At 41.6% G+C, this 14,806-nt stretch overlaps 1 protein-coding gene across 1 annotated transcript in view; it reads right to left on the bottom strand.

Annotated features, from left to right (window-relative positions):
* The window catches only part of BMPER (BMP binding endothelial regulator), a 275,415-nt gene that overhangs the window by 141,722 nt on the left and 118,887 nt on the right, over positions 1 to 14,806 (bottom strand). The window contains exons 6-7 of the mRNA XM_044657986.1: positions 8,336 to 8,435; positions 329 to 438 (exon numbers count right to left, since the gene is read on the bottom strand). Of these exons, the coding sequence (XP_044513921.1) occupies positions 329 to 438; positions 8,336 to 8,435 (210 nt within the window). The remainder of the gene's footprint in view (positions 1 to 328; positions 439 to 8,335; positions 8,436 to 14,806) is intronic.

Below are 14,806 nucleotides of genomic sequence, written 5' to 3'. Positions count from 1 at the left end.
ACACACACACACACACACACACACACACACACACACACACACACATATACATATATATAGAGAGAGAAAGAGTTAGGCTCTTCTGTCCCTTAAGACAACATATAGTATGTAAAGTGCTTTACAAACGTCATAGGGCATTTATTTATTTTTATTTATTTATGAGATTGTTATCAATACTCCCTGTGTGACCATGGGCAAGTCACTTCTCTGGGTCTCTGCTTTCTCGTTTGCAATATGAGAGAACTGGACAAAGCTTAGATGGTTTGGGGGTTCCCCTTCACCTCCCATGCCGTGAGCCTCTGATCCCCCAGGAGGAGAGCCAACTTACCTGGCATGTGCAAACTGTGCAATTGTCATAGATGAAGGAGGCGCCATTATCATAGACGTCACTACGGAAGAGGCAGCTTCCGAACTGGAGGTCAAACACTTTCCTCTGACCTAAAGAGATGCGGGAATACAAATTGAAGCCAGAGAGTAAGCCGGAGATCTGGAGGGTTCTCTTTGGTCTTTCAGAAAATAACTCGCCTTCCCTTACCTTGGGGAAGACCACGCCTAGCACAGTGCCTGGCACCTAGGAAATGTTAGTGGATTTGACCTCGTGGAGGGTTGAGAGCTTCCTAGACAGGATTCTGGCTCTGATACCTCAGCCTTATTGGCCTGCCTTCCAACTCTGAGATTCTAGGATCCTCTCAATCCAGCATATCGAGCAATTAGATCACGAGTTTGGCCCCCCAATGGGAAAGATAATGTGGAAATGCCTAGAGAACGACAGTAAAGGTCTCCATTCAAATGAACTTGTCATGTACGCCCCAAATGGCTCCACTCTATGTGAGAGGAAAAAGCTTTTTTCTGGATTTGGAATCAAGGCCTTGGCTTGGAATCCTGGCTCTGCAACATGTTACCTGTATGTTCTTGGAGAGTGTTTTACCCTTCCTGGACCTTTGTTCCCTCATCAATAAGGGAAGAGACTTGGGCGCCATCTTGTTATGTCCTAATGCCCCATGGGAATCCCTGGGGAGTTTACTGTTTCTGTTCGCAGCCTGGAAGATATGAATTGGGACCACAAATTTAGAGTAGAGGACCTCGGAGGCCAGTAACCTAATGGAGGAACTGAGACCTGAGGAGAGAAGCGGCCCCAGACTACTCACCCTAGATGAGGGGGGAAGAGCTGGGGTTGGAACACCTGACCCTTGAGACCAAACCGATAGCCTTGAATGTCCTTTCTAACATGAAATCTGGGATCATATATGTATAGAGGTAAACATTTTATATGTATTGTGTATAGATACATATTTGTATATATGCATATGTGCATATATACATTTATATATGTACATACACATACATATATTGTCAGCATAACATAGGATAAGAAACCAGCCTCAAAATAAAAAAGATTTGGGCTCCAGTCCTATCTCTGCCCCACATTGGCTGGGGATGCTCCAAGCATGTTTCTTAAGGCCATGAGCTACAGAAAAGGTTTTGACTTGCATGGGTAGAGCGATTGTCCTCACCTGAGAGCTCCTTATAGTATGAAATCACAGATTCATTGCCTTTTCCTATTAAACATGCACACACACACATACACACACACACACACACACACACACACACACACACACACACACAGAATCCCAAGAGTCTTACAGCAGTTTTAAGCTTTAGCACTAAGATCTTTCATATGTCCAGTATATATATTTGTGCCTCATTCATTTGCCTCATAAAATAAGAATGATAACATTTGTCCCCAGCAAATAGAATGGAAAATCTATTTGTCTAAGGCAGTGATTCCCAAAGTGGGCGCCACTGCCCCCTGGTGGTTGCTACAGCGATCTAGGGAAGTGCCACAGGTGCATTAATCTTTCCTATTAATTGCTATTAAAATAAAAAAAAAATTAATTTCCAGGGGTTTAAGTAAATTTTTTTTTTGGAAAGGGGGTGGTAGACCAAAAAAGTTTGGAAACCACTGGTAAGGCATTGTTACTTGTAGCCTATGAGTCCTTAGTCACTTAACCTCTCTTGGTCTCAGTTTACTCTGTAAAATGAGGAAATTGAATGAGTTGGCTCTGAGGCATTGTCCAGCTCATGATCTCCTGTGATCTTGAAATCTCCTCAGGAAGATTTCAAGTGGGTTTGATGGCTTAACTTAGTCTCAGTAGAGCAAAATTTGGTTCCAAAGGAAGTGAGTCAGCAAAACCTTCTTAAAAAAAAATCAAGGACTTCTCTACTAGCAGCAATGGACTGATCCAGGACAACTCTGAGGGACTTATGAGAAAGAAGCTCTCCACATCCAGAGAAAGAACTGTGGGAGCAGAAATGCAGAAGAAAATCATAGATTGATCACATGGGTCAATGGGGGTATGATCGGGGAGGTAGACTAGATGATCACTGCAGTACAAATATTAATAATATGGAAAAAGGTCTTGATCAATGAAGCATGTAAAACCCAGTGGAATTCCTCATTGGCTCTGGGAGGGGGGAGGAGGGGGGGAAAGAACATGAATCATGTAACCATGGAAAAAATATTCTAAATTAATTAAATAAACAAATTTTAAAAATAACAAAAAAATCAAGTTCAATCAATGAGTACAAGCATACAAATGTAAAAATAGAAGAAACAAGGGCAATAAAACAATTAAAAAGTGAAAGTAAATGGAATGAACTGTTATGCTCAGCAAGTTTAAGAAACACAATATAACTATGTATAGAGACAATTTTAAGATATTTAAAAATTATCCCACATCCATCTTTCCCCTTATTAAACTTAATTGGGTTTCATTGCTACTATTAATAATAATTTATTTAAATTTTATTATCGTGATTATTTCAAATACTAGTTATTTTTATTACCACTCTTATTACTTCATATTGTTACACATAAATTTCTGGAATGTGTTTGGGTCATCCATCAATTCTGGGACTTGAGGCACTAGCCCCCATTTCTGCTCTCTCTCTCTCTCTCTCTCTCTCTCTCTCTCTCTCTCTCTCTCTCTCTCACACACACACACACACACACACACACACCTAATTCCAAATTAAAACTTATGACATCATAGTAAGATAAAGGGCATTTTCTTGCCACAGAATACAATCAATCAATCAACAAACATTCATTTAATGTGAGGTTCTGGGGATACCAATACAAAGAACAAGACAATGCTTACTCTCTAGGAGCTTAGGAAACACTTCCAGCGCCCATTTCCTAAACTACCACCTCCAAAATGGAAGGCTGCCTATCCTCCCATCTTGGTTCTTCCTGCTGGCTTATTAGACTGCCAATGTAAGAAAAGAAAATGAGGAAAAAATTGGGTGCAAGGCAACTCATCTCCATTCTTCATGTAATCTAGAGAATGGTGGAGCAACTTGCCAACTGGACCAAGCTTAGTCTTGACACCTATAAGGCACTATATTTTGATGTGGAATTTCTTGGAAGTTTCTGCTGCTAAAATATCCCCCAAATGCCTTGTGCCACTGTTTTTACTGGGAGCATGAAGAAGCTTCCTGATCATCCCAACCAGGCAGGAGACAGATCCCACAGAAAGTCACTTGGCTCTATGATCTTCTTCCTTCTTCTCTCATCCTCTCATTTTCTCCTCTCCTCCTCCTGGCTTGAACCTCCCCAACACTCATCTCTTTCTCAAGATCTGTCTAGCCTCTCCTTGGTGACTTACAATGTGTCCCTATCCATCCAGAATCCTCACCCCTCTGCTAACACAATCCTTGTGTTTAGGCTCCAGGCATCCTGGAACAGAAGCAGAGCTGGAAAGATCCATTAATGTCAAGGGTGATCTCTGTATGCCCTGTTTCCATAAAATGTACCCCCTGGGCATAATGTTCTTTCTGCGTATGTTTTCTTTCCTCTGCTTTATTTCAAATGTTTTGTTATTGTTTAGTCATTTTCAGTCATGTCCAACTCTTCCTGACCCCGTTTTTTTGGAGGGGGTGGTAGGTTAGTTCTTGGCAGAGATGCTGAAGTGGTTTGCCATTCCCTTCTCCAGCTCTTTTTACAGATGAAGATACTAAGACAAATCAGGTTAAGTGACTTGCTCAGGGTCATACAGCAAGAAAGTATCTGAGGTAATATTTGAACCTGTCTTCTTGACTCTCAGACTAGCACTCTGTCTTTAGTGCACCATCTATCTATACATATCTTCCTATGCATTCCATATGTATCTGACCATATTTCCTTATTTTCTTTATATTTCAATATCTATCTTTTAATTTAAAAAATTAGATTTCTTCATTTTAATAAAATTCATGAAAGCTTTATCAACTTTTTTAAATCAATATCTTTTGTGGAATATTGACAACTCCAGCTTGCCATTTTGCTCATTTTCCCTTTAATTCATGTTGATTTCTGGTTCTCTATTTGTCTTGACATTTCTTTTTGTTAAATTTCTAGTTATTTTCACTGAAAACAACTCAGTTTATATTTTCTTTCTTTTTGAAAAGAACAAACATGAATATTTACCAAAATAATTTCCCTTCTGAGAATTAGTTTATACTCAATGACCTGATATGTTTCACTTATTATTTATGCACGAAATCCCATTCTGGTACCTTAGTTGGATATGGAAGTCATGCTGGTGAACTCTAGTAGATTGGGGCTGTAAGGATTTCAGGAACAGTCCTGAAATTAGTCTACAGCTATACAAGCACCAGTTCAGTTAGTTATTGTCCTTTGTCCTTGAAGAGGATCAGAATGAGATCACTGGGTGATGTCTTTTGACTAGCACATAAATTGGCTTGAAGTGAGGCAGATTTGCACAAAATCATCAGCCTCACACTCTCTTCCCAAGTCATCAAAGTCCAGTGACAAGACAAGAATCGAGACATGATGTTGTACTGTGTTGACCAACAAAGAAGTGAGGTAAAGAATGTTGTACCTGGTGACATAGATACATGTGCTTACAAACCACATATGACCCTGATTATTCATCCCAATAGCCTCATTAGGTAGATATAAAATAGGGCATTTTATTGCATTAATTAATTACTAATATTTATAACATGCTTTAAGGTTTGCAAAGTGCTTTCCACAGATCATTGCCTTTGGGACATTTAAGTACTTGATTAGGAGATGGATCATAGAACTTGAAAATGAACAATACTTTAGATACCTTCACTGTAGAAAGCAAGAAACCAAAGGTTCAGGGAAATGAAGAGACTTCGGATTTAGTCAAACTTCTCATTTTACAGATGAGGAAACTGAGGATCAGAGAAGATAAGGCATCTGCCCAAATTCAAAAGTAGTAGATTAGAGTTGTGACTTTCAGGTTTCTGTCTCCAAATGATAAAAACCAAAGAAGGGAAATGACTCGGTAGAATTCATCATATACTTCATGGAACGTAGTTCAGTTCAAAGGAAATTCACCAGCAGAGTGAGTGGTGCCCAGACCTCTACCAATGTAGCTGGTGTTAGATTTCAGGATACTGGACCCATGTTGGCTTTCTTTTCTTTTCTTTTTCTTTTTTTTTAAACCCTTGTACTTCGGTGTATTGTCTCATATGTGGAAGATTGGTAAGGGTGGGCAATGGGGGTCAAGTGACTTGCCCAGGGTCACACAGCTGGGAAGTGGCTGAGGCCGGGTTTGAACCTAGGACCTCCTGTCTCTAGGCCTGACTCTCACTCCACTGAGCTACCCAGCTGCCCCTGGCTTTCTTTTCAAGATTCATCACCAGATGAACAGCCCGTCTTACTCTATCACCCACAATCTAGGGGAACCCCAAATAAGAAAAAACATTTTTATTTAGAAACATTCTAGAATAGATCAAAATCTGCATATTGGGGCTTCCCTAGAGTATTTCCACTTCCTTCCACTATGGATTTAGTCTAACCCCAAGAAACTGTCCTCTTTTCTTTTGGTTACAGTTTTTGGATTTTTCTGAGGCTTACTCTTTTTGTGGTATATCGTATGACAACACACACATCGATATATAAACACACACACACACACACACACATACAGAATGCTCAAACTTGGCCCACTGACCTTCACTTACATGAGAAACTATGAGGCAAAAAAAGACTTCTGAGATATCCTACATTCAACTGTATTAGCTTCAAAGAGCTATTTGTTCTAGTCCAAGGGTATAAAAACACATTGGGAAAATGAAAAGCACTTGAGAAAATGAAACACCCCTACATTAGCAACTGAATAGCTCCCCTTTGGTTCTGCCAAGGCTCCATATCCCTAATCTCTTCTTTGATTATAATAAGTCATCAACTATGAGTGAGGAAGTGGAAAGGAAGGAGAGAAGAGAGAAGAGAGGAAAGGAAGGAGGGAAGGAAGGAAGGAAGGAATGAACAAATGAATGAACGAATGAAGGAACAAAGGGTGGGAGCAAGGAGGGAAGGAAGAGGGAGGGAGGGATGGATGAACAGAGGGACAGAGGGATTGAAGAAGAAGAGAGAAGAGAAGGAAAGGGAAGAGGGAAGGAAAGGAAAAGAAAGGGAGAAAAAGGGAGAAAGTGAGAGAGAGCTAGAGACAGAGAATGCCAGGAAAGAAGAGAGACAGAACAATGTTTCCAGTGACTCAAGGCCCATGAGTGTTGCAGGTCCCATCAGAAGCACCACTGCATTCCTGTTGTTTACAGTTTGCACAACAGGCCCCCAGAAGAGTCATTTCAGAATTCTTCGGGTACCATATGCTGGTTTCCTGCGCTATGTCACCCAAAACAACAAGTTCTGGGAGGTGATATTAATTATGCCCTCCACACTCACTTTTACTTATGACAGTGCAAGGCCACATGGGGTGGTGGAAACAAGCCAGACTTGACCACAGGAAGCCTTGGCCTCAGATTCTCCCTTAGCCTTTTCCTAGATCTGTGTCCTGGATGAATCATTTCATAGTCCTTGAGCTTGGAATATTTGGAACCTAATTCTTGCACTATATATATGTAAGGGCTGTTATAAGGCTCTTTCACTCACTCATTCATTCATTCATTCATTCATTCATTCATTCATTCATTCGTGATTTCACCAATGTAGGGGAATCCCAGTATGGGACTTTTCTCCACCGATGAACTATGAGACTTTATTGAGTTTTTGACTCAATAGAATTATCTACTGATAGATGACTCCTAGAGAAGTGCTTGAGCAGTAGTTCCCAAACTTTTTTGGCCTACCGCCCCCTTTCCAGAAAAAAATATTACTTAGCCCCCTGGAAATTAATTTTTTTAAATTTTAATAGCAATTAATAGAAAAGATAAATGCACCTGTAGCCATTACCACCTCCCTGGATCGCTGCAGCACCCACCAGGGGGCGGTGGTGCCCACTTTGGGAATCACTATGCTTGAGCATCAGAGATTACATAGTTCTAAGACGGTCACACAGCAAATTGTAAATAGAGTTTTATCAACTGTAAAGGACTTTTAGGAATAATAACAGCATCAGCTATTGTTGTTTTCATTGTTATTATCATTATTATTATCAGTTGCCCTAAACTTGTGATTTTCATGGATATGATAAATTTTGGAGGCAGCTAAGTGATTCAGTTTCCTGGAACACTAGGCCTGCAGTCAGGAAGGCTCACCTTCCTGAGTTCAAATCCAGCCTCATACACCAGCCTCATACATCCATCAAATGAGCTAGAAAAGGAAATGGCAAACTTCTCCAATATCTCTGCCAGGAAAACCCCAAATAGGGTCATGAGGAGTCAGACAAAACTAAAACAATTGAACCATAGCAATGAACTACTAGTAAGGAAACTTGTCTACTAATCTGCACCTTCTCTTCAATTTAGTTTTAGAGAGTTGCCTGAGGCATATAGAGATTAAGCATCACTCAGCTAGGATGAGTTAGAAGCACATCTTGAACCCAGAACTTCCTGGCTCTAAGGTTACCTCTTTATCCACTATGCCATTCTGCCTCTCATTAGCAGTGATGCCACCATTATGATTGGAGCTAGAGATTGATTCTGTTGCTGGACATTTATCACACCATGGGTCAGTGGATTTGTGTGGGTGTTGCCTAGACACTTGCTCGAAACTTCACAACCCATGAAACTATCATAAAATAAAAGGCATTTTTACAAGATCATCTTTCAGATATGAGGCCATATTTACAAGCCTTCATGAGACTGTTTCTTATTTGTCTTTTGGTTATACACCTTTTATCTGAAACACAAAAGCAGTTGATCCTCAAATTGTAAACTGAGTCAATTTGACTAAATCACCAAGGACAAGCTGGAATCAAGCCTCTCACTCAAGCAGTAGACTGTGTGTTCCAACTGACTGGTGAAGAATATGAGACAGGAAGTGGGATAGGAGGAATGGACCCCCCCCCCCCCAGAAAGCAGATTACCTGATCAACGGTCAAGAAATGTCACTCACCTACACATCTGGGGCAACACTGCCCTGGTGGGGTATGACTCAGGTGCTCAGGACATGACAGAATGGGGCAGACTTCTCTCACACACTGTGTCTGACCTCCCTAAAAAAAAAAAAAAAAGACTTCATTAAAAAAAATGAACACTTACATCCAACAGAGAAGTCTCGAGCAACTCTAACAGAGGTCCATATCAGGATGGAGTGCCTGGCGGTGAGACTGTTCAATATAAGAAGAGTCAGACATTTCTAATAAGTATTTTTCATGCATTCACTCTCATTCATTCATCTGTGATTTCATCAGTTTAGGGGATTCCCACCGTGAGACACACCACTCCCCCCAATCAAGAGGGAATGAAACGCCACTAAATCCATGACTCAGATAATTTCTAGGGATTGACTCAAGGCTAAAAGAAATTCAGTAACTTTCATGGGGTCATACAGCTCCTGGATGTCAGAGGTGGAACTAGAACCCACATCTTCCTGATTCCAAGTTCCACTACCCCACATTGACTCGCAAATAGCCATGCAGTCAGTGAAATTTTTCTCCCACAACTCTACCAAATGAAAGTGGATGGAAACCAAAATCAAGAGATATTAAAAGAGAAATAAACCCCAGATTTTTAAGAAGAAAGAGGGATAAGACAAACCCTCCCCTTTCCAACCTTTACATGGACCCCTACGATATTTAATCTGGGAAGAGAAGGAAATAAACATATATTAAACAACTCTTATGTCAGGTACTATGCTTTATACATATTGTCTCAGTTGATCTGGAACTGGGATGATCTATATTGCCTGTGTGGTATATTGACTTGTGTTCTCTCCATATCTGAATTTGTTGCGTGTATGGATGTCTGTGTGAGTGTAAGCATCAGGATCAGGAAGAAGAGAAACATAGAAGAATTGGGACCGAAGGAGAAAGTTGACTATTATCCTATTAATCTACCACCCTGATATCTTGAGCACAGTATGTCCAAAACAGAACTCATTATCTTTCCCCTAAATCCTTCCCACCTCCTACCTTCCCTATTACTATAGAAGTTAACATCATTTCCCCAGTCCCTGAGGTTTACCATCTAAGTTGCTTACTCTCTCTCACCTCCCATATCAAATATGGCGCCAATGTCTTTTTTGCAATACCTCTCATATACATTCTCTTCTCTCACACCTAGATTATTGCAATAGCTTCTTATGGGTCTGCCTCATTCAAGTATCTCCCCACTCCAATCTGTCTTCCATCCAGCCAAACACTGGTTGGACTATATTACTCCCCTACTCAATAAACTCCAGTGGCTCCCTATTGCCTCCAGGATCAAATACAAAATCTTCTGTTCAGTATTCAAAGCCCTTCTTAATCTAGCCCCCTTCTACCTTTCCATTCTTCTCTTATCTTGCTCTTCCCCATATACCCTACAATCCAATGGCCATGACCTCCTTGCAGATTCCCCAAATAATATATTTCATCGCTCCATCTGGGCATTTTCACTGGCTGTCTCTCATGCCCAGAATGCTCCCCCTCCTCATATATGCTTCCTGGCTTCTCAGGCTTCCTCCAAGTCCCAACTAAAGCATTCTGCTACAGAAAACCTTCCCCAGTTCCCCATTGTCTCCTTTCTGTTGATTATGTCCACTCTTTCCTGTTTCTAGATTATTTGTGCAGAAGTGTTTTCCTGTTGTTTCCCCCATTAGATTGTGAGCTCCTTCAGAAGAGGGACTGATTTGGAGATTTTTGTCTTCCTTTGTATCCCAGTGGTTTTCAGCACACAGTAGGTGCTTCATAAATATTTACATTGACTGGCATCTCTTCTTCTCTAATTGGCTGAATTCATTATTTCATCTACTCTACGGTTTCAATGATTTGATGAGAAACAAAGAACATGACTAAAATCAATTTCCCTTCCTCTGCAAAAATTTTATGTTTTAGGTCAGTAGGGATGTTGGAGATTATTTATACAGGTTTCAAAAACAATGTGTCCTAAAACCAGTGGAAATGTGCATCGGCCATGGGTGGGGGGAGTGCGAGGGGTGAAGGGGAAAGTAGGGGCATGAATCATGTAACCATGTTAAAAATGAATATTAATAAATGGTTAAAAATAAAATGAAATAAAAAATAAAAACAATGTGTCTTGAAGACTAAGATCCTGATATTTCAGTATCGTAAGAACAGCCTCATTCGTGAGAGCAATATTGTTTCTTCTTAATATTTCTCATCTTTGTGAGTCTCAATAATTCTGACCTTTCCCCATATTGGTAAAGCAAGGACTCAACTACTGAAGACTGTTTTTCATGATTTTGGACCACACAAATGGTCCAAATGCCACTTGATGGTCCCAAATAAATAAGCCCCACACAGGTAGGCTGACGTCCAATGACAAGCGTGCAATAGACATTCAGAATCTCCCATGTCCCACCTGAAAATACTCATGACATAAGATTCCTACACAGATGCCCCAGATGTTTCCAAATTGCCCCTTATTTGGGGCTTTCCTCTGAGGCTCACAACAAGTAAATGTTTCAACCTATGACATTTCATGGCAACCCATGACCTCTTCTATGGATTAATTTATTAGGCCCAAGAACTCTTGTCTCCTTCATCTATTAGTCAAATTCTCTTAAAAAGGAAGGCATTAGTGAGGCAGCTGGGTGGCTCGGGGGATTGAGAGCCAGGCCCTTGTCTCAGACACTTCCTAGCTGTGTGACCCTGGGCAAGCCACTTAACAACCCCATTGCCTAGCTCTCACCACTCTTCTGCCTTAGAACCAATAAGTAGTATTAATACTACATATTACTACATACTACCAATATATAGTATTAATTCTAAGATGGAAGGTAAAGGTTTAAGAAAAAAATCCTTCCCTTCCATCTTAGAACAATGCATTACAGGTCACTTCCCAGTTGTGTGATCCTGGGCAAGTCGCTTAACCCCCATTGCCTAGCCCTTACCACTCTTCTGCCTTGGAGCCAATACACAGTATTGACTCCAAGATGGAAGGTGAGGATTTAATTAAAAAAAAAAAAAGGAAGGCATTCCTTGGGATTCGCAAGAACAAAGAAAAAGCAAAAAGTAGAAGGCTAGATGTTATCTCTGTCCCAGACGCCAGATACAGTAATTCTCCCTAATATAGAGGAATTAATACAATATATGAAAAGTTCATTCTCACAAACCAATAGAGATAGGAAAGCTCTATCACTATCTAACTGCCATAGAATGGGCAGGATGAATTGGATGGAAAGAGATATTGAGATATTGTCATCTTTGTCATTGTTTTCAAGGTAAATCGCCCAACTATGACTAAGGCGATGCCCCCTAGCTGGGACTTGTGGAAGCTGATGGGGAAGGAAAGGAAATGACTCTACCAGGGACAGGGTACCCAATGGAACCAACCCTCCTCCTCCAGGGTAGGTCATGTTTTCCTGTTCATTGAGCCAGAACTTCTAGATCATGAACTCCTTTAAGTCAGGCTCTGGGTGGACTCCAGGAGGCTAAGTAGCACCATGGGCCTTGCCAACTCCCCCAGTGCTATACTCTTTATAGGAAAAAAAAAACCCTTTATGAATCAATCAACAAATATTTTTTATAGCCCCACCAGGTACGAGGCCAGAAATACGAGGGCAAAACCAAAACAATCTCTGTCTACATGTTCTATGTGGGAGATGGCAAATACATGTGTAAATATCTATGAAGTCAACACAAAGAAATCATTTCTAACTGGAAGATCCCATTTCTGTCCCTCCAAATGGAGAGGATGACTTCAAGGTGGGATGATTTCAATAGTGGGAGTCTCAAAGATAGACTAGTAGCAATGAGTCCTGCTGTCCTGCTGGACAGCCACCGTGAGTGTTTTACCCACTCCACTACCTCGTCCCGTGATGTAGTCACCCTCTATTCATTTGTTCATCCTGGGGTACAGGGAAGCGAACAAGCATTTATTAGGCACCGACAATGTGCCAGGAATTGTGTCAAGACTTTAAAAATGTTATCTCGGGAGATCCTGACAACAGCCCTGAGAGGTAGGTACCATTATTATCCGGGTCTGAGCCCCACCACTTGAAATGCCCTTTCCAGATAGCTAGATCCTACCCTCCCTTCCAATAACACGTTGATATAGCACATACTATGTGCCACGCACTGTGCTAAATGCATTTCAAATAATATCTCATTTGATCCTCAAAACAATTTCTAGAAAGTAGATGTTATTATCAGTGCCATTTGACAGTTGAGGAAACTGAGGCAAGCAGAGGTTAAGTGACTTGCCCAGCCACATAACTAGCAAGTGTGTAGGATGGGATTTGAATTCAGATCTTCTGGAGACCAAACTCAACACTCTATCCTCTGTGACATCTAAGCTGCCAGCTCAAATTTACTTCTTCAGCCATGTCCACCCCAGCTCATGGTGCCCTCCTTTTCCTCTGAACTCATCACTGGCTGGACCACTCAGTGAGGGTGTCACCCTGGCATCACAGGCAGAACCAGAAGGGATCTCAGGTCGTCTGTTCCAATCCCATGATTTGGCCAGTGAGCAAACTCAGGCCTAGAAAAGAGAAACGTTCCCTCCCCGCCCTGTTCCCACTCGGAGATTCTTGACCCCACAGACCGTTCCCCTTTTGCCCTTCTCCGGGCCCCTTGACTCATCTGTTCTCCCATCCGCCCAGCGGCTACCAATAACAATTATAAAACTGATGATTGCTTTTTCCTATGTCTTCCTCTCTTCCCACAACCCCTTCTCTAGACCGTGTCCCAGAAGGACCAGAACTCTGGACGCCAACGTCATCCCGCCCTGTCGTGGCAGAAGCTGCCAGGCTCAGCAGGGCCCCAGACAAGTGGAAACCCCAAGACGTCCTGGCTGCCTTCAAGCCACGGTGCATCATCTTGAAGCGAGAACCCCCTGGGCAGATGCAGAGAGGTCGCCCAAGATTACCTCTGGACGACGAAAGCCAACAGAGTCCCAGGATCGCTTTTACAGCCTCATTTGTTCTATCTCTCGCCCCCCCCCTAACCTTTACCCCAACCCCGCCAAGACAAACATGGCTGCAAAGAACTTTGCTAAAAGCTTGAAATCTTGGGGCATGTGAGGCTACCCATAGACTGGCTACCCTCAGGCGCACAGAGAGCACATTCTCTTCATCGACAAATTCTGTTCTTGTTGGAACAGCATTTATTTTTTGAAGCATATTTTTAAATTAGAAAGAAAAAAAATCATGATTGCAAAGGAATTAACTCGTCCAACACCCTGGAAAACTGGCAGCAGGTTGCGTTCACTCCTGTAAGTTTCCTTACAATCAGGTCAAAGAGCAAATTCTGCATATTTCATGCAACTGCAGTGTGTATTCCCCAAGAGTCGGTTAAAGTAACTCGAGCTCCAATTTGGGTTCCTGGGCTTGGTCAGGTTTTATTTTGTTTGGGTCCCAGTATCATGGCATAACCCAAGCAGGAAGGCTGAATCCTAGTTAATGTCTGCAGAAAAGGGGAGGCCCTCCTGCGACCCCACTGCTGCTCCCCTCCAGTTTGAGAGAATTAAATACACCCACTTCCCTCTCCACAGTGAGACCAAGTTCCAGGTCATATTCTGAAGCCTGGATATGAATGGACCTGAGCAAGTACAACAGCTCTAAAAGCTCAACCCACTTCTGCCCTCATCACAGTGAGTCGGGCTCTAGATCACTGAAGTAGTCAAATTGCTTTGCTACCTCCAATCTTCCCTTGTCCTACCTGCCCTTCCTCCACCTCTAGCCTATTCTACACACACACACACACACACACACACACACACACGAATACCTTTTTATCATGCCAGATAAAAGAAAGAAAAGAAGGAACCCTGAGCTGAAAGCATTCACCATGACATAACTACCTAGCCTATCAACTGAAGAAGCAAGAATCCCTATTTCTCATGCTCCACAATCAAATAAAAAAAAAAGGGAGGGAGGGAGGAAAAGAAAGAAAGAAAGAAAGAAAGAAAGAAAGAAAGAAAGAAAGAAAGAAAGAAAGAAAGAAAGAAAGAAAGAAAGAAAGAAAGAAAGGAAGGAAGGAAGGAAGGAAGGAAGGAAGGAAGGAAGGAAGGAAGGAAGGAAGGAAGGAAGGAAGGAAGGAAGATATGATGGATGAATAAATAGATAGACTGAGAGGATAAATGTATAAATGGACAGGTGAGTAGATAAGTGAATAGATAGCTAGATCATTGCTGTTCAGTTCAGTTGTATCTGACTCTTTATGACCACATGTGGGGTTTTCTTGGCATATCACTGAAGTGGTTTTCCATTTCAAGCTCACTGTATAGATGAAGAAACTGGGGCAAACAGGACTAAGTGACTTGCCCAGGTCACACAGCTAGTTAGTGTCTGAGGCTAGATTTGAATTCAGGAAGATGAATCTTCTTGACTCCAGGATCTGCATTCTATTCACTGTACCACCTAGATGCCCATAGATAGATGGACAGCTAGATAAATGGAGATAGTAGATAGATTGATAAATGA

This window comes from Gracilinanus agilis, chromosome 1 (genome assembly GCF_016433145.1).
Source record: "Gracilinanus agilis isolate LMUSP501 chromosome 1, AgileGrace, whole genome shotgun sequence".
In the NCBI taxonomy this organism is placed as follows: Eukaryota; Metazoa; Chordata; class Mammalia; order Didelphimorphia; family Didelphidae; genus Gracilinanus; species Gracilinanus agilis.
The sequence above is the reverse complement of the archived record's forward strand: the minus strand, read 5'-3'. Positions and strand labels throughout refer to the sequence as shown.